This window comes from Pelobates fuscus, chromosome 2, assembly GCF_036172605.1.
Source record: "Pelobates fuscus isolate aPelFus1 chromosome 2, aPelFus1.pri, whole genome shotgun sequence".
Classification (NCBI taxonomy): Eukaryota; Metazoa; Chordata; class Amphibia; order Anura; family Pelobatidae; genus Pelobates; species Pelobates fuscus.
This window is the reverse complement of record NC_086318.1, coordinates 426124159-426144853: the sequence shown is the minus strand read 5'-3', so window position 1 is coordinate 426144853 and position 20695 is coordinate 426124159. Positions and strand designations below refer to the sequence as shown.

Genomic DNA, 20695 nt, shown 5'->3' with positions numbered 1-20695 from the left:
TGGAAAGAGATTTCCCAGAAAAGTAGGCAACAAATGGTACATTAGAAATGCCAATCTGTTTGGGGAATTAAAGGGAATTAAAGGACTAAGAAGCAGAATGGCTGCAAGAAACATAACCATTTATCATATAGCAAAACAACAGCCACAAAACCAAAAACAGATGCTTGTGGCTAATCACCGAGGGGGAAGGGATCTGTTTTCAATATGGCTGCGATGACCTCCTATCCATAATGACACGACATGGAGTATAGCATGGAGTCATAGGTGTATGGAGTCATTTTAGTAAATCAATCTCTAGATCAAGGCCCCAGTTGCCAGTAATGTACAACTCCCAATATCGTTATCAGATAGTTTGTGGGTGTCGGAGGGATCATGCAGAGGTTAATACTGCAGTTGTTCTAGGACAGACAGATGGTTAGAGGAGACGCACTGGAATCTCTTTTCAAAACATTCTAATAACTGAAAATAGATACTTTTTATAAGTAATAAAAATTATATATTCTCACCTCCAGTTCTGCTTCTTTCCCACGTTGCTGTTTGGTTACTATCCCCTTGATGCCCTTCCTATTGTGCTTTATACCCCACCTCCTCTAGACTTTAACCCCTTAAGGATACCGTCATGATTCCCTTTTATTCCAGAAGTTGTGTCCTTAAGGGGTTAAGCTCGTTTGAGCAGGGTCCTCATCAACCTATTGTTTCTATAACATTTTATAATTGTCTCATTTATTGTTGAAATTTCCCCCTTTTATAATATTATAAAACGCTGCGGAATACATTGGTCAAAAATACTAATAATATTACAGTGTTCTCATAAACTGGAACTTACCAGACAGACTGGAATCTTGAAAAGTGACTTGCTTCCCGTCTGCCGATGACAGAGTCTCCATCTTTCCATCCATGGTTGGAACGCGCTGTCTGGGGCCAGCTTGTCTCTCTGGTTTGCCTGGTCCAGCAGTGGAGGGTGATACGGGCATTTCTCCTATCCGGGAGCTGTGCTCTCTGCCGGGATGACAGCAGAGGGCAAGATTCACTTCAAAAACTGGTGCCGCCTCGTGTTTTCCTTCAAATTTCTTCTTAATGTCGTACAGCGCCTAAATTCAACAGAATAAGCACTTAGATTGGAGATAATTTCTTTTCTAAAACAATGAGTCAAAAAAGAAATGCACTGAATGTTACAATGCATGTCATTATATAAGGGAGATAAGACCAGAGGAGTGACAACATTTTTTAGAAAATTGAACGTACTCCAGTCGGAGTAAAAGTTGAGGGGCAATTTGTATCAATAAACTGCTCAGTGTCACAAAATTGTGGTCACTCAGTGATATGAATATTCTGGCCCATGTCACACAGAGGGTTACTGAAGAGGGGGGTAAGTGTCAGGATCGGGACAGGGATCCAACACGCAGAGTACGAACAGGTAAGGAGTACGTATACCGGACCTTAGAATGGCCGGACTAACGTAAGGAGAAAGCAAAGAATGGTCAGAGACAAGCCGAGGTCGAGGGAACGAGAGAACAGGTAAGCGAGAGACAAGCCGAGGTCAAAGGACACGAGAGGTAAACAGGAACGATAGTACAAGCCGAGTCAAAACCAAATAGAATAATAGACATAAGAGCACTGAGGAACCAGACAAGCTAGAACCACGACAGGGCAATGAACCATTACACACATCCCTCTTTTATACCCTGGTTCTTTAATTGATGACTCCGCCCTTGCCGAGCCCTGATTCGTTGTTCCTAACTAGATTGACAGGTCGGGATGTGATTGCCGTCATGACGTCGGCTCCTGAGCGTCGTGTCATAAAAGGAAGCGGGGCTATCGCGGCCGGCGTGGGAATGACTATGAGAGCTGTGAGGATTGGATGAATCAGCCCCCCTGAGAGAACGGCCGTCGGGAAGTCTAACCTCCTCCGAGGTAGAGACTTCAGGTACCCTGACAGTAAGATAGATGCAGTTCATTTGCAGGTATTTTTTTCAACTGCTTTTGAATTATTTTTTTGAGCTATTAAACTATAATTACTACATAAAGAGAAGCACAAATCATGTACCAATAAGCTATTTGTAGCTTGCCGACCTGAAAATGGTCTTTCTGTTTTTTTGTTTCTTGGCCTCCTCTGTAAAATACCACTAACTAAGAAGATTGTGCAAATATTCTGTGTGTATTCTGCCTTTCTACACAAAAATGAAAGATGTGTAAGTGTATACCACAACATAAAATTAAATGTTTTGATGCAATAAATGGAATGAGCTAAACAAAAAGTGGAAAAAGATCGGAAAAGGCACAAATCTAATAAGAATGAAAACTATGAGAATTGCTAATTCAAGACATAAAACCTTCTTAAAAAAGGGCAGATTATTTTGTGACATTTTTAAAATCTTCCCAATAGTGCATCAGCTGACTGATACCATAAAATGCCGAAATCATAGGTCATTCCATACTTTTGTCTAAGAGAGCGTAATCCTGCATTAGGCTTTAATCACATAACGGCTCCAGTGATCTCATTGCATTGAGGCTAGAAAAATATATTTTTTTTGTTTTCATTTTCCCTGATTGTTACCCGAAATTATACTGACAAAAAATTGTCCCCACCTTTTAGGGTTTTACCCAAATTAAGAATACATTTTGTTAATGTATTATTTACATACACGCCAACGTATTCACAAAACAGTGAACTTTTGTGAAGTGAGTTGAACGGAACATGTCTTTTAATTATTAACTACTTCCACTTGTTTTAGTAAGTTTATTTCTCAGTTCTGTATTAAATGAATAAACGCCTTATAGATATACGAATTGCCAAACATATTTATCGATAGTCAAGAATCTTCTTCTTCTGTCCCTAGGAAACAGGATTCGACATTTATAAAAAAAAAATATGGAAGCAAAATACAAATGCTGCTCCTGCCTGGGGGTTGGGGCCAAAGTAGGACTCCACACATTACTGTTACTCAAACAAGGATTTGAGGAGAATTGCAAACTACAGGCCAAAAGAGGTCAAATGGAAAAAAATAGCTGAAATATTGTGAAAATGAAGAATTGATCTGTTTGGCTGGTTGTTCCTAGAATTTGTAATTTCTTTTGCAATGCTCCTGTGAACCTGTGATAGATTTATATACATTACTGTGAGTTTTACAGTCGTGGAGCTCTGTGATAACCTCATACACACCGCCCATTATAGTGAGTTTTATTCTTGTGGAGCTCTGTGATATTCAGACCGCACACATTTGTGAAGCAGCATTTATCGCTGTCGAAGGAAGCACATGCACGCACAGCCGCTGTGACAGCCATATCTGAAGATCTTACCTCTCTAAAAATTAAAGGGACACTATAGTCACCTGAACAACTTTAGCTTAATGAAGCAGTTTTGGTGTATAGAACATGCCCCTGCACCCTCACTGCTCAATCCTCTGCCATTTAGGAGTTAAATCCCTTTGTTTATGAACCCTAGTCACACCTCCCTGCATGTGACTTGCACAGCCTTCCATAAACACTTCCTGTAAAGAGAGCCCTATTTAGGCTTTCTTTATTGCAAGTTCTGTTTAATTAAGATTTTCTTACCCCCTGCTATATTAATAGCTTGCTAGGCCCTGCAAGAGCCTCCTGTATGTGATTAAAGTTCAATTTAGAGATTGAGATACAATTCTTTAAGGTAAATTACATCTGATTGAAAGTGAAACCAGTTTTTTTTTTCATGCAGGCTCTGTCAATCACAGCCAGGGGAGGTGTGGCTAGGGCTGCATAAACAGAAACAAAGTGATTTAACTCCTAAATGACAGTGAATTGAGCAGTGAAATTTCAGGGGAATGATCTATACACTAAACCTGCTTTATTTAGCTAAAGTAATTTAGGTGACTATAGTGTTCCTTTAATACATTAAACGCAATATATCCATTTGGAATCTGGCTGGTTCAAAATGCTGATTGAATTGCACCACTGACTTAATATTACTGTAATGTACATGCATTTTAGGTTCGTTTTAAAAAACGGAATTTATAAGCCAGACGGCTGCTGAAATGATCTAGGTTCACTGCATCGATACACTTACCTTAACAATATCACTCTCAAACAGGACTTGCTTCTGTTCAGCTTTTACCGTAACAAGCTTTTCTTCCTTCATTGTCTGAACAGATTTTCCAGATTTTGTCTCTTCTTCCAGACTGTATAAAGATATGAAGACATGAAAGCTACTCATCCGGCCTAGATATATACGATCATTCTTTCAGAATCGCAATTTTTCATTCAAGACAAAGTAACAGAATTCTAAAGGAAATGTCAATTTATTTTTAACAGTAATTATTTGATAGGTCACCTTAGTTCCTTGTTCTTTTTCACGTCTGTCGAAGTTACATCATAGGAAGTCTGTAAGAACTCTAGAAGCAAGCGAACAGAGTTGATCACAACACATCGAAGGATCTCCTGGAAAATAGTGTCGGTGAGGTTTAGAAATCTGCCGAAACGTTCCTGCAGATTTCGGCAGTTGGACAGCTCTGTATAGTTTGGTTTTATTGGGTTTTCTGAGGAAAAAAGATGTCCCATGCCTTCTACTTCAGCCACCTGCAACACAAAACGTCGAGACCAGGCTCTTTTAAAACCACATGCAAATTCTGTCTTGTAATGATTAGCTCATTTCATTTATCAATAACAAACTGCCATGGAGAATTTCATCCAATTCCATTTATAGAGTATTTTGATCTCATTCACTGAACGTGATCAAAACATATACATGGGAGCTTATACTATGGGTAATCGAGTGGGTGGTGTGATAGAGGTTGGGCTTGACTAGTTCATGGATTGCTTAGGGAGTTGATCGTTCTGCTGTCGGGCAGTTAAAGGACCAATACATTCATTCATGTCAATGAAGTGGTGTGGGTTCATTGTCCCTGTTATTCTGACCCTGCAGTGGAAAACATTGCAGTTTAGAGGCAACTACAATGTTTACATTGCAGGTTTAACCCCTTAAGGACCAAACTTCTGGAATAAAAGGGAATCATGACATGTCACACATGTAATGTGTCCTTAATGGGTTAAGTCCACCTCTAGTGGTGTCATCCTGTCTAAAACTCAGTCATGTGACGCGGAAGCCCACCATAGGAAAGCATTCATACTATGCTTTTCTTTGGGGAAGCTTGAATTCACGAGCAGCGCCCGCCTTGCATGCATATCAGATCTCCAATGAGGAGAATTGGATTGGACAATGCTGGAGGAAGTCATGCCTCCTGCATGATATAGTAGGAGGTATACAGGTAAGCAGGGCCGATGGAGCCACAGCACTGAAAAAAAGATAAGTCCATTTTAAAATTTCTTAAATTCTTATTGCTAGAGGGGGGGACCTTTATAAATATAACGGTCATAAAAATGAGCTAATTATGATGATTATTATTATAGACCTGCGCGGCACTGGAAACATGTAAGTTCTAACCCTATTCAAGGGGGCCAGAGACCTAATATGTGTTTCTAATTGTATTCCTGACCCTATAGTGCTCTTTTAAATGAACTACAATCCTAGGACCTCTTGCTGAGCGCTTACAGTACTATTTATGGGATAATTCCATCAGTGTTAGAGAAAGTTAAGTGAGCATTATGTTTAGTAGAGTCAGATCATTGTGTGGTAAAAGCTCACTGCGGGAACTGACATGTCTGAAGATCTTCAGTAAATGCAGTTTTACCTTAATACCTTACTTTGCAGCTCACCTAACCGACAAACCTGGGAATAAGTGAAAGCGTGAAAGTGATCGTTTCTGCTTTTTAACAGGTATACATATAGTCATGGAGATTTCACAACAACGATATCGCACTTTACCTTCAGGCATGTCTGGGAAATAACAGCTACCACTTTCTTCCGTAGCGTTTCGATTTTGGCGAGGGCGGTATCACCTTGCTGAGACTGGACGGCACAGAACTCTTTCAGGGAGTAGGTATGGGAATCAGAAAGCTGTGAAGACAAGCATAACACTGTTAATCACCCCTCAACATTTCATATGAGTGGGACACTTTCATTTTAGGGGTGCAAGTGGGGTATGGCTGTTCTGGCAAATTTTGCGTGATTTTATGACTTATTTACTAATAACAATTTATGTAAGTATACTGTAACTTAGAACAAGACCAATGTATCTTATTTACAGACTGATTTCTAAACACATTTATTTCAGTTTAAAGACACATTACTGGGAGTATTATTGCTGTGGAACTCTGTTATACACTCACACACATTACTGGGAGTATTATTGCTGTGGAGCTCTGTTATACACTCAGACACATTACTGGGAGTATTATTGCTGTGGAGCTCAGCTATACACTCAGACACATTACTGGGAGTATTATTGCTGTGGAGCTCTGCTATACACTCAGACACATTACTGGGAGTATTATTGCTGTGGAGCTCTGTTATACACTCAGACACATTACTGGGAGTATTATTGCTGTGGAGCTCTGTTATACACCCAGACACATTACTGGGAGTATTATTGCTGTGGAGCTCTGTTATACACTCAGACACATTACTGGGAGTATTATTGCTGTGGAGCTCTGCTATACACTCAGACACATTACTGGGAGTATTATTGCTGTGGAGCTCTGTTATACACTCAGACACATTACTGGGAGTATTATTGCTGTGGAGCTCTGTTATACACTCAGACACATTACTGGGAGTATTATTGCTGTGGAGCTCTGTTATACACCCAGACACATTACTGGGAGTATTATTGCTGTGGAGCTCTGTTATACACCCAGACACATTACTGGGAGTATTTTTTCTGTGGAGCTCTGTTATACACCCAGACACATTACTGGGAGTATTTTTTCTGTGGAGCTCTGTTATACACTCAGACACATTACTGGGAGTATTATTGCTGTGGAACTCTGTTATACACTCACACACATTACTGGGAGTATTATTGCTGTGGAGCTCTGTTATACACTCAGACACATTACTGGGAGTATTATTGCTGTGGAGCTCTGTTATACACTCAGACACATTACTGGGAGTATTATTGTTGTGGAGCTCTGTTATACACTCAGACACATTACTGGGAGTATTATTGCTGTGGAGCTCTGTTATACACCCAGACACATTACTGGGAGTATTTTTTCTGTGGAGCTCTGTTATACACTCAGACACATTACTGGGAGTATTATTGCTGTGGAGCTCTGTTATACACTCAGACACATTACTGGGAGTATTATTGCTGTGGAGCTCTGTTATACACACAGACACATTACTGGGAGTATTATTGCTGTGGAGCTCTGTTATACACTCAGACACATTACTGGGAGTATTATTGCTGTGGAGCTCTGTTATACACTCAGACACATTACTGGGAGTATTGTTGCTGTGGAGCTCTGTTATACACCCAGACACATTACTGGGAGTATTATTGCTGTGGAGCTCTGTTATACACTCAGACACATTACTGGGAGTATTATTGCTGTGGAGCTCTGTTATACACTCAGACACATTACTGGGAGTATTATTGCTGTGGAGCTCTGTTATACACACAGACACATTACTGGGAGTATTATTGCTGTGGAGCTCTGTTATACACTCAGACACATTACTGGGAGTATTATTGCTGTGGAGCTCTGTTATACACTCAGACACATTACTGGGAGTATTGTTGCTGTGGAGCTCTGTTATACACCCAGACACATTACTGGGAGTATTATTGCTGTGGAGCTCTGTTATACACTCAGACACATTACTGGGAGTATTATTGCTGTGGAGCTCTGTTATACACTCAGACACATTACTGGGAGTATTATTGCTGTGGAGCTCTGTTATACACTCAGACACATTACTGGGAGTATTTTTTCTGTGGAGCTCTGTTATACACTCAGACACATTACTGGGAGTATTATTGCTGTGGAGCTCTGTTATACACACAGACACCTTACTGGGAGTATTATTGCTGTGGAGCTCTGTTATACACTCAGACACATTACTGGGAGTATTATTGCTGCCGAGCTCTGTTAAACACTCAGACACATTACTGGGAGTATTATTGCTGTGGAGCTCTGTTATACGCTCAGACACAATACTGGGAGTATTATTGCTGTGGAGCTCTGTTATGGAATCTTGTGGCCGTTTAATTTCAGTTGCACCAGGCTTTGAAAGGGATTTTTACATTATTTAATAATACCAATTTGAGTTGAAAAAATTAAATTCTACTTTTGGTGTGTTTCAGTTTTAGGGCCACAACTTTTGGACACTTTTTTTTTGTAAGCTTTCCAAATGATTTAAAGGGACACTATAGTCACCAGTCCAACTACATGTATTCCTAACCCTATAGTGTTAACACGACCATCTAGACCCCCTGGGCCCCTCATGCCTCCATAAATATAGTAAAAATCTTACTGTATTCAAGCCAGAAGCTGTAAATCTGCATGCTGAGACATCTGATAGCCTGATCCAATCACAGTGCTTCCCCATAGGATTGGCTGAGACTGATAAAGAGGCAGATCAGGGGCAGAGCCAGCATGATTCAAACACAGCTCTGGCCAATCAGCATCTCCTCATAGAGATGAATTGAATCAATGAATTTCTATGAGGAAAGTTCAGTGTCTGCATGCAGAGGGAGGAGATACTGAATCACAGGATGCTGTGCACAGTGCTGCCCTGTGCTCTGCTGACAGCAGATCTGAGTGGATGGAGGCATATTATGCCTCCTTCAACTCCGAAGTCCCTCTGGTTTACTCTGAGTGACTGCAACTGGAGGTGTTCCTAGCTGTCAATGTAAACACTGTATTTTCTCAGAAAATACAGTGTTTACATGAGAAAGGCTGCAGGGAGCTATAGTTCTCACCTGAACAACCTCATTAAGCTAAAGTTGTGTCCCTTTAATATATCTGGAGAAACTTTTAAAATGATATACTATTTTGAAAAATATTTTAATATTTTTTGATATATTTATATTGTTTATATAAGATACATTTGGAACAGATTATCTAAAAATATTAAATCAAGGCCAATGAGGCCAAATATAATGCTGGATTTCGCTCAAAACTGAGATCTGTGTTTTTTAGAAATAGGTTTAAGTACTCGGATAACATTCCATCGAAGCCAAGGACTTATTTCAATATTTAGTGTCTAGTTATGGAATTCCAAATAACTACCCAGTTTGAGTAGAACGCAGTCATTCTGAGGGAAATTTCTTACAGCTCAGACAGGAGTTCACTAAATTGGGAAATGTGGAGAATTTGACACTAGAACTTTAGGTCAAAATAGTTGAATTGAATAAATGCTTGAACCCAGCTATTCCTCTATGTCAGCTATTTCAACCTAAAATGTGACATTTTGCTGAGATTCGTTTTGTCCAATTTGTACTATAGCTGCCACGATACCTGTTAGTTGTGTGTGATGTCTTGCAGGGCATCTATTGACGCATTCTTCCCTAAGTTAAAGAGACCATGAATCATACAAACCCGCGCCATTTATTGATGCTATCACCGTTTGTCTTTTTGCGCCCTTACTTTCTCCTGCATCAATTTTGGGCAAATGCACACCTGTCCTGAAACTTACACGACTGACGAGGTCAATCATTTTGCCTATAAATTCTTACCTCTCCCAAGCATGGTTGCCCTTTCATGGTCTCTGGTACTCGAAAGCAACTTGTTTTTTTTTTGTGTTTATTTACTAGTTTTGACTCAGCTTAATTTCTTTGTTATCCAGTCCTCCAAAACCCTGCCTCGGCTTGCACTCTGGATTCATGTCTTTGTGGATTTGCTGACCTCGGCTTATTTCTAACTACGTTTGCACTTCTCGTGAAGAACTTTCTAATAATCTGGCTAATGTAAGAACCAGTAATTTGCCTTCTTTTATATTTACCTGGTAGGAAGTCATCCTATACTAGTGTGTTGGGTCTTACCAATTCCTGACAATAGAAAAGAAAGTGAATTTGTCCTAAATCATCTTCATTGTCCTAATCAAGTGTATTTGGCTTGATTTGCTGTTGCAAATTCAGTAGTTAATTAACATTTCTTTCATTGCCTTTTAAAAATCGAAAAAATTACCATAAAGCAACTTTAAAAATAATGTTTTTTGCTCTCAACATGCATTATATCAGGAGAATTACTAAACACACCCTCAGGCCCGGATTAACGTAGGCTGTAGGGACTGATGGAATAGGCCCATTGATTCCATCTTTTACTACTCTTCACATGCTCTTGCTTTGGGCAAAGGGAATAAAGTATGGAAACTAAAGAGGGATGTAGAGAAACAAAACGCGTGTGGCCTGGCTGGCAATGAGATCAGTTAAGGTAAAGCTGAGTTTGCACACTGTGCGAATGCTGTTGCTGCTTTGGTCTCTCTCACACTGTGGCATGTCCTTTTTCATCTACATTCACTACATCAACCTTTTTGTTGTCTCAGACTGCATACCAGGAGATTCGCCTGCTAGTGAGCAGGTGTGGAGAAGAGTGGACAAGTGGGGGGCAGTCCCCAGAAAGCATAGTGTGAGCACATCATTCAAGGCATTTGTGCCATGCTCACGGCACTGTCTGCATGGTATTCTTAATTAGTTGGCCGGCCCGCATGACGATGACATGCATTCACCCCCGGCTGACCTTCCAATTCTAGTCCCACACACTTTTTGGATGAGGCGGTGACAGTTATGTGATTTGCAGCGGTGGCCCACCCTTTTAAGCTGCCCACGGACACCCTGCTTCACTGAATGCTGCTGTTAGGGGATATGGGTTTGGTTGAAAGATAAAAGTGAGAGATTAGCCCTCCAGAACCACCTCCATCAGATACATGACACATGGGAGCTATGACTGTCTTAGTGTTTTCTGTCGATAAGATTCTGTAATTAGGCCCATCATAATTGTCGGCACAATAGGCTTTTATAATCTGTTCCTATGCATCCTATCCTAAACCATGTACAGGTAAAATAGGAGCATGTCATAAACCCTGTGATACCCACACAGTGAAAATTACTGCACACCGTTAGACTGCTATGGAATATATTTAACCCCTTAAGGACACATGACGTGTGTGACACGTCATGATTCCCTTTTATTCCAGAAGTCTGGTCCTTAAGGGGTTAAACACTGCCGAGACTCAGCTTCACCAAATACAACAGAACTCCAAAGCAGATGTTTATTTTAACATTAAAAAAAATCAATTTATTTTACAATTTGAATACGATGTTACACAGCATGTTTATTAGCCTACAATTATAATCAATTAAATAAACTGCATTCATAGGAACAAGAGTTGTTTCATAGCCCGGAGTCATTGCTTCTGCTGTGTTAGGTGGGGTATGGGTGCTGACTGGGGGTTGTTATATTTATGTGGTTATCTAAAAGGGTCTGGGTTGATAGAATGTGATAAAATGTGGCAGGCAGGAGTAACGTCTACACTCTTTCCAGTCCTTAACTTCCTGATCGTGGCCTACTATTCAGGACCCTGGAAGTTGTTCACTCCAAAAGTAATTATCCCTGGTGGAGTAACAGGGGAACCAGAGAGCTGTACTAAGGGCGCTTTCTTCCCAGCTGTTTTTTGGTGTGACCTGTAATACAGGAAGGAGAGATATGGCGCCATTTGCCCATGTCGGCTGTAGTACATACATAGTATTGCACGGCCAAATGGGGACCTGAACCCCCACATTCATCTCTCTGCCTTAAAGATAAATATGGTTTGGAACATACCCCACCAGACATCCCTGAAGTGTGTATGGAATGAAAGGAGGGGCCCAGATAATAGTGTTATCCAGAAGTTACAAAATGTTCTCGATGTGTCAGAATACGATGCTCACCTTAATTAATACAATAGCTGTCTCGCCACACACACCACCAAGGTCTACAGTCACAGCATCCTCGCGCACAGACTGGATATACAGCAGGCATCCCAGGAACAACTCATCAGCAAAATATAACTGTTTTAACATCATCGTCCTGGAAGGAGAAAGCACACAATGATACCGGGACAAACGGAGTCAGGATACCGCATGTAAGTAAGTGTGTTGCACAATAAACTGAAACCTTCCTTATACTAAGAGAGATCACAACAATATGAATAGCAAGAACATAATTGCTACATGACATGACAGATCCTCCAAACCTATAGTATTGACTATATTCTAAAACTGCATGGAAAGGAACAAGAAATGAAACGGTAAGATATGAACACTGCATACGTCACTCAGGAATTCAGACAAATGTAAGGAGAAAAAACATTCTCAAATACTCAAACTCTGAATGCCTTGAGCCAGCATTTAGTTTGACATTTCAGAAATGAAACGCATTGGGAAGGCACAGGGATTGGCACTCTCTGCTTCAAATGGGTTGGGTTGGCACATTGATTGATGCTCCGTGATTGCAATATGTTGGATTGGCACAATGACTGCACTATAGAGTGGTATTTCGTTGTTAGATAATAAAAACACAGATCTGACACTGGACTCAGCATGAGGTATGTGCAAGTGTCCCCGATGTCTGCTTGACAGGAAGTGTTACTAAGGGGATTTATAAAAAATTTAGATTTTTCTTGATATCATCACTTTTATAAAATAAACCTGCAGGCACTTGCAATTAATCCATGAAGCAGTCCAGCAAGCTGAATTGGGATGTCCCTTTTAGCGCGCCTTCGTGTGGCGAAACGCGTCAAATGTGGCTTATTCTGTACCATTCCCCACCTATGTTATCTCTGTGCTGTACAATAAACATCCAATGAGTACGGTACGGGAATACCTCAGGTTCAGCTTCAGAAACAATAGGCGGAAAGTAAAGCTGTCCCTTCATTTACAAAATAATAATCAACACCGAATACCTGGCAACTGGTAATGGATGCAGGTACCATAACATACCTGCTGTGATCTGTCTTAGCTCGGCGAACATTCATTTTCCAGACTGCAAAAGCCTTCCTCAGCCTAGGCAGAGAAGACAATTGTTATTCAATTTGAAGAATCAATCTCTGTTCAAAAGATAATGTATGATTTCAGAAATCACAGAGTTTCATTTCTCCGCAGACAGCAACTACATCACCAGGAAAATATGCAATTATACAATGAGCTGTAATAATACTATAAGGAGACGGTAATATATTATTATTACAGGTTATTGTATTATTACATGTTACTACAGTTTATTGCATTGTTGCGGTTTATTATATTACTACAGCTTACTGAAAGCATGTCAAACTCAAAGGCTAACACGGGCCAAATAAACAAGGTTTACATTTATGTTGGCCGCAAAAAAACAAAAACTTCAGTTTTCATAGAAACATAGGTTTATTTAGAAATGTACAGTGTAAAAAAAGTAAACAAAAAGAACAAATTTGTTTTAAGGAGACTTGCATTTGCATATAACCAATGTTTCCGTCCAACTACCATATTCACATATTAAGAAAAGTTTGGTAATGGGACTGAAGTGGTGAATGTATACCGTTGCACAGCTGTAAAAAACAAATGACGTTATCTTGTTGATTTTGAAGTCCTATGAGTGTGTTCTTTACTTTGGCTGAGATCATCAAATTTGATGATCTCTGCCAATCCAATGCTTTCCCATAGGAAATCATTGGGAGGCTATTGTGCATGTGTGGAAAAAGCTGTGCAGCCAATCAGCATCTCCATGGGGAGCGTTCAACGCCTCCATGCAGGCCAAATCTAATACACTGCCCCTTTCCCCCATTCTAATACACTGCCCCTTTCCCCCATTCTAATACACTGCCCACTCCCCCATTCTAATACACTTCCCCTTTCCCCCATTCTAATACACTGACCCCATTCTAATACACTGCCCCTTTCCCCCATTCTAATACACTGCCCCTTTCCCCCCATTCTAATACACTGCCCACTCCCCCCATTCTAATACACTGCCCACTCCCCCCATTCTAATACACTGCCCACAAATCCAATACACTGCCACCAAATTCAATACACTGCCACCAAATTCAATACATTGCCCCAAATTCAATGCACTGTCCTCTCTCCCTCCACTCTAATACACTGCCCCCTCCACTTATTCTAATACATTGCCACTTAATCTAATACACTGCCCCTCCTCCCTCCACTCTAATTTAATACACTGCCCTCCCTCCCCTGATTTAATATACTGCCCTCCCCCCAATTTAACACACTGCCCCCATCCACCACACTAATACACTGCCCTCCCTCTCTCATCCAAAATACATTGCCCTCTCCCCAATTTAACACACTGCCCTCCCTTCCACCACTCTAATACACTGCCCCACTCCCTCCCCCAAATAAATACATTGCCCCATCCCCCAAATAATATTTTGCCCCCCCAAATTAATACACTGTCCACTCCCTCCACCAATTTAATACTCTGCTCTTACTCAAACTAATACACAGTTACATAGTTACATAGCTGAAAAGAGACTTGCGTCCATCAAGTTCAGCCTTCCTCATGTATGTTTTTGCTGTTGATCCAAAAGAAGGCAAAAAACCCAGTCTGAAGCGCTTCCAATTTTGCCACAAACTAGGAAAAAATTCCTTCTTGATCCCAAAATAGCAGTCAGATGTCTCCTTGGAATAAGCAGCTATTACCCCACTAATTAGAAATGATATCCCTGTATGTTATGTTTTTGTAAGTATTTATCCAATTGCAGTTTAAACATCTGTATGGACTCTGACAAAACCACCTCTTCAGGCAGAGAATTCCATATCCTTATTGCTCTTACTGTAAAAAAACCTTTTCTTTGCCTTAGATGAAATCTCCTTTCTTCCAGCCTCCCCAATTTAACACACTACAGTGGAAGGTCCCCCAAGCCCCTCTTCCCCTACCTTAAGATGAGCCAACCGTCTTCCAGTTCCAACCCAGCTCTTCTCTGCTCAAGCAGACCAGACACTCCTCTGGCACTGAGAGCAGGAGGGAAAGGGAAGTGGACGGCCTACGGGAGCACGCGATCAGCCGTGGGAGTATCATCACAGCTTATTCTATTATTACAGCTTTTTGTTTCATTACAGCTTAGTGTACTGCTATAGTTTAGTGTAATATTGCACCTTGTTGTGGCAATATGTGAGATTATGTCAAGCAGTGTTTCGGCAGGGGGTGACTGAGCCAGGGAAGAGTCTGACAATACCCCAGCTGCCCTCCAGGCCAACATCAAGGGGATGAAATGTAGAATGCCATCAGGGGTTACAGCCAATAATGCAAGCTCTGGGGCTTCGCATAGTCATCAGGTTGAGGGCATATATATATTTTCTAATTAGAGGGGTAGGCCCTATAAAAGTGTGAGATAAATCTGAGGGACAGATGAGGGGATAACCCTAAGTAAATGAGTACAAAGAAATAGGAGAGCAGTTCTGTCCCTATATAGTATATAGGGACAGAACTGCTCTCCTATTTCTTTGTATATATATTTTCTAAATCAGGGGTGTCCAAAAGGTAGATCCCCAGATGTTCTAAAACTACAGCCCCAATGATGTTTATCATGCTAGAAGCACTCCAAAGACATGCAAAACATCATGGGAGATGTAGTTCTACAACATCAGGGGATCTACCTTTTGGGCACCAGTGCTCTTAATGGACCACATTGATGTACTCCACCAGTACCAATCTACTGTTTTTCCATGGTAGCGTGACATCATATTGCGTCTTCATAGCGTTCTACGGAAGATACATCGGAAGGAAGGGGGAGCTTCCACTTCTAGTACACTCAGGCATAAACTCAAACTTCTAGTGCACTCGGACACAAGCTCAAACTTCCAGCACACTCCGGCCACACTCAAGCTTATACCAACTTCAGGTTTATGCACTGATACCTCTCCAACCCCAGTGTCACTCCCCAGCAACAAAAACGATCCCCCTTAACCTGTTTGTCGCTTGTTGTGTTTATTCCCCATTGTACAGTGCTGTAGAATATGTTGGAGCTATATTGTTGTTATTATGAGTAATAATACAATCAATGATATTAGCATACAACTTGATTAAAACATCAAAAATACAGAGCCTATCCTATTCTCTAGCTGAACGAGATCTAATCAGATGTACATCTAAAATTGGGCAGGCTTGGAATGTGACTAGACATGATGCGCATATTTGTATTCTGATGAAACGCATACTTTAATGTTTATCCTGTTAACCTTTAAAACAATGTACCCCTTTGTTTCCGGCCTGCGAGCCGATCTATCGTACGTGTTATACCACAATAAACAGATTTACAAAAAAAAAAAAAAAAAAAAATAAAATTGGGCAGGCTAGATGGGCCGAATGGCTCTAATCTGCCGTCACATTCTATGTTTCTATGTGTCTTGTCTTTGGCTTATTTTTCCCCCCAGACGTTTTCTGACCATGTATGCGAGATCTGAGAACTTGGCCAGGTAGTAATTTTCAAGAAGAATTTCTTGAAAAACCCAGCCTCGCCTGTAACAAAAAACTCAGTACACGTGAAATTAAACTTTATAATCCTCTTACCTGAACTGTGAAAATATCGTTAAGTCCTTGATTACGTAGTAATTCGCCCTTTCATGAAGCCACTCGGTGAGAGGCACAATGTCCATAATCTCTGCTCCTGACACCATACATATCTAGGTGGAAAAAAAATGTGAGTATAATGTAACTTTCTGGATTATAAAAATCTTTTAATATTAGAAAATTGCTTGCTCTTCAAACCTTCACACTGTGTGTGTTTTCCCCTCCCACCTATATACATATTCAACATGAGTTAGAACTGCACTTATTAAATGGGAGTCGTTTATGGAAATTACGCCACGGAATTAATCACTGAAAATTACCTAGAACGTCAGTTAAACCTTTTTCCACGTGAATGTGAATTTTTCCTTTAAATGTAAATTAAAGATTTAGTAATTGACATCACAGCATAGTTCAGTCCAGGCACAGCCCGGCACACAATGCAAATGAGGATAATAACACATTTAGACCTCACAAACTCTTACATATTAAGTGTAGAGGATGAGTAAACTCTTTCGTAAGTGTATCGATTTATGAGGAGGATTGATTTAAGCATAAGAATTAAGATTTTTTGGATATTGAATCTTCTGCTTATCCAGGAAAGATTTTATATCAATGATTGACAGGGATCTAAGATGGATGCGCCCAGTTGCAGGATGAAGAGGTGAGGCTTTCTATATATTTTATATTTTTCACACCTCACAAATACATAGTTATTAAATACAGAGATAAGTGCAGTGGCGGAACTATCGTGGTCGCAGGGGTCACAGCTGCGACCAGGCACATCACTCCAGGGGGTCCAGCTGCTCTGCCGACCCCTGCGACCGCGGGTCCCGCCGGCTAAGTAAAGCCCCGGCCCACGGGGTTTATAGCTTTGCATTTCCAGGGGGCCTGGTCAGATCTTTAACAGCGTGACCGGGCCCCCTTTGATGATGTCAGACGCTGGGAGGAAGTGACTGCCCCGGTCACTTCCTCCCAGCAACCACAGGGAGCTGCGCGGGAGGAAGGAGAGGACTGAGCCACTGGACCCCATGGAAAGGTCTGTGTGTCTGTATGAATGTTTCTCTGTATGTGTGTGTGTATGTATGTATGTCTGTGTGTCTGTATATGTGAGTATGTCTGTATGTATGTGTGTTTGTCTGTCTGTCTGTATATGTGTGTGTGTATGTCAGTCTGTGAGTTTGTATGTCTATTTGTCTGTATGTATGTGTGTGTTTGTATGTATGTGTCTATATGTACGTGTGTGCAGGGCAATTTTCGCACGGGGGCCCGTGGTTTCTAGTTACGCCTTTGGATAAGTGAACATAATATTAAAATCCCTGTGAGTGTTTGTGCTATTTTTAGTGTATTGCACTAAGTTGGAACATGTACATCCAACTGCCAGCCACCAGTAAGCTATACGTCGTTAATTGCTTAAAAGGGCACTGTAGGCACACAGACCACTTCACCTGATTGAAGTGGTCTGGGTGCAATGTCCCTGTCCCCCTACCCCTGTAATGTAAACCACTGCAGATTTAAGGGGTTAAAGAAAGCTTGCAGTGTTAAGGATGCCACTTGTGCTTTTTCATTTACACAGAGTTTTATTCTGTGAAATGACGCTCGACGTCCTCACCTTTTGCATGAGGATGTCCAGCGTCTTGAAAAACCTCATAGGCAAAACGTTTTGATATATTTTTGCTATATACGTTTATGTTACAAACCAAATTATGACAAAGACTGCATTTAAATCAATTGGTACTGAATGCATGTTGAGAAACATGCTACAAGTGAACAAAAAAATTGAAAAAGTTGCATGAATTTCTCTTTTATCCTAAGGTTTTGAAGTTTCTATATATTACCTTGCAGACTTGCGATGCACTAACAGTCCAGTACATTTCAGAACGAAGGGCTCTCGCTGCAGGTACAACTTGAAGATCGTAAACATTGTATCGAGCTGTAGGACTGATAGAGTCTCTCGGAAGACAGTACACAAAGTCCCCCCTGTCCTCTAGTACAGGTTTTTTTGCCTACAGAGTTGAAAAACATTATATATATAAAAAAAATGACATCGTACAATAAACAATAATAAACATTTATATATCTGAATGCGTGTAGGTAAGATATCAGTATAAATGGTGACATATAATCCGTTATTAAATCCTGGGGTCCCATAAAGAAACGTACCTCTAGTAGACCTGTATATTTATCGGTCATGGTACGGTGCTCCACTATCTTGTTGTGTAACTCGGTTTTCCATCCAAGTTTGTCTCTCATCCTGATAATAAGTGTTATGACGCTGTCATCAGGCTCTACAAAATATTATACACAAATTATACAAGGTAGTTATGGTGTTAGAGGCTTCTGTATGGAAAACTAGAATACATACCATCACTAATGGAAATGTCCAACAATCTTCTAAGATCATTACATGTGGAGTGCTGACTCACACCTATATATGCCGTATCTTTTTGGGAGGCAACGACTAACCTTAGCACAAACATCTGGGGTGGCAAGGTAAGTCATCCTTGCTAATTCTTAGACTTCACAAAGATTAGAATCAAACATAACAGACTGTATCTGATCAGAAGGCGACATGTGTGAGCTAGTATCACTCCCGCCACAAGGAAAGCTTTAAAATAAGAAAGTGGTATCAATCCTGGATGAAAAGATAACGAATGCCCGATAAATGGACATTAATGACATGAGATCTTGTATTCTCTGTCCTTTTATTTAGACATTAGATGTATCACATCTCTTTTAATTAATATTATCTCAGAAATTAACATTAATCCCATTCCTATAATAAGACCACTTTTCAATATGTCCGTCAGTTTAATTCTCAAACTTTGTTTCTTTAGCTGTTGTGTAGCTATTTTTTTTGGTTATTTTTCTATATATATCTTTTTTTTTTTTTTTTTTTGTCAATCTTTCTTTTATTAAGGCATGTGCAGTGGGGTACAGAACAAAGAGAGGAGAAATGCAATAGTGGTACACAGGTTAGGGTTCATACAGCGTTAAGTACATTTCCTGCTAGACAGTGCCTAATTTTTATTTTTATGTGTTGGTTAACTTTAACATCTTGTTCAGTCGAGTATTGTGGATTAACTGTCAGTCATATTGGCTGACTATGTAGGTAAGATTAAGAAAAGTGGTTCGATTGCTATCGCCTTGCTCTCTAGTAATTCCATGAAATTACATTAGATAAACCAAGATGCAATGACTTCACGTTTGGTAATTTAAAGTACTATATATAGTTCACGTCGAGTGAGCTTAAGACGTGCATGCTACCGGGTTATCTCTGACCTAATATTAGCTAAGTTGTCTTAGAAGATTAAGCAAGCTCAAAGATAACATGGATAGCATAAGAGTGTAGTTGCTGCTCGTTCCACAGCGGGTATGGTCAAGCTAAATAAGATATCTGCTTGTCAACTTAGAAGGATCAGGCTGTGAAACAGGCTTACAAAAATATTAATAAAGGAAATCAAACGCTAATCAATATGTGTAATATTGGCCCTTTGGTAGGGGACATGCTAAACTATAGAGGCATAGAGCAATGCTTTGAGGAGGGAGAGAGCATTCATGGCTAAAAATACCCCAGAGGGGAGAGATTATGGTAGTTCAATGGTTAGTACATTACGTTCGGCATGTATGCGGGGAGCAGTTCTTGTGTATAGAGGCATGGTGGGGGAGTCCCGCTTTGACAGGGTGTGCCTGGTGGACCCTGAGCCCTTGCCTGGGCTCATCCGATCCCTTCTGGGAGCCGCTCGCTGACCTTGTGAGTCCTAGGCGCCTGAGGCGTCCGAAGCTTGTTTGTGGCTGAGTGCCAGGCATCCGGCGTGTGATGGTGTTTCCCGCGGTTCAGCGGGTCAGAGATATGTTCCGGGCCTCTGTGATTCGGACTTAGCATGGGGGTTATTTTATTTTTTTATTCTTTATTTTTGATGTGCACAGAAATTGACAAACAGCCTTGATACGCCACAACAGCGGTGACAAGGTATATATCACTTCAATATTACAGCATTGCAGGTTGTGACAATTATTAGTCAGGCACATTTTAATTTTAGTAGAGCAAACACGTAGAGGCATCTGTCAATCACACAAAACTGCTGCGTTTTACTGGTAAATACATACTATATTATCTGTCATGTCATCTATGAGGCAACGCAGGTCCTAAATATGTCTGAATTAAACATACTGACATTGTTAAAGTATAGCTTGGTTAAAGACACGCTTAATAAGGACGTTTCCTAAGTTTTCTACAGCTATGTCAATGAGTTGTCTACGTTGAGGATACATTTGTATTATTGTTTGGGTTACTTGTGAGCTCTCCGTAGGTCAATGGAGTCTTTTG

General features: G+C 40.5%; 1 protein-coding gene across 1 annotated transcript in view; it reads right to left on the bottom strand.

Annotated features, from left to right (window-relative positions):
* The window catches only part of DNAH14 (dynein axonemal heavy chain 14), a 295079-nt gene that overhangs the window by 258406 nt on the left and 15978 nt on the right, over window positions 1-20695 (bottom strand). The window contains exons 6-14 of the mRNA XM_063441946.1: window positions 18529-18653; window positions 18204-18371; window positions 16369-16481; window positions 12798-12860; window positions 11748-11886; window positions 5798-5929; window positions 4307-4551; window positions 4043-4154; window positions 827-1091 (exon numbers count right to left, since the gene is read on the bottom strand). Of these exons, the coding sequence (XP_063298016.1) occupies window positions 827-1091; window positions 4043-4154; window positions 4307-4551; window positions 5798-5929; window positions 11748-11886; window positions 12798-12860; window positions 16369-16481; window positions 18204-18371; window positions 18529-18653 (1362 nt within the window). The remainder of the gene's footprint in view (window positions 1-826; window positions 1092-4042; window positions 4155-4306; window positions 4552-5797; window positions 5930-11747; window positions 11887-12797; window positions 12861-16368; window positions 16482-18203; window positions 18372-18528; window positions 18654-20695) is intronic.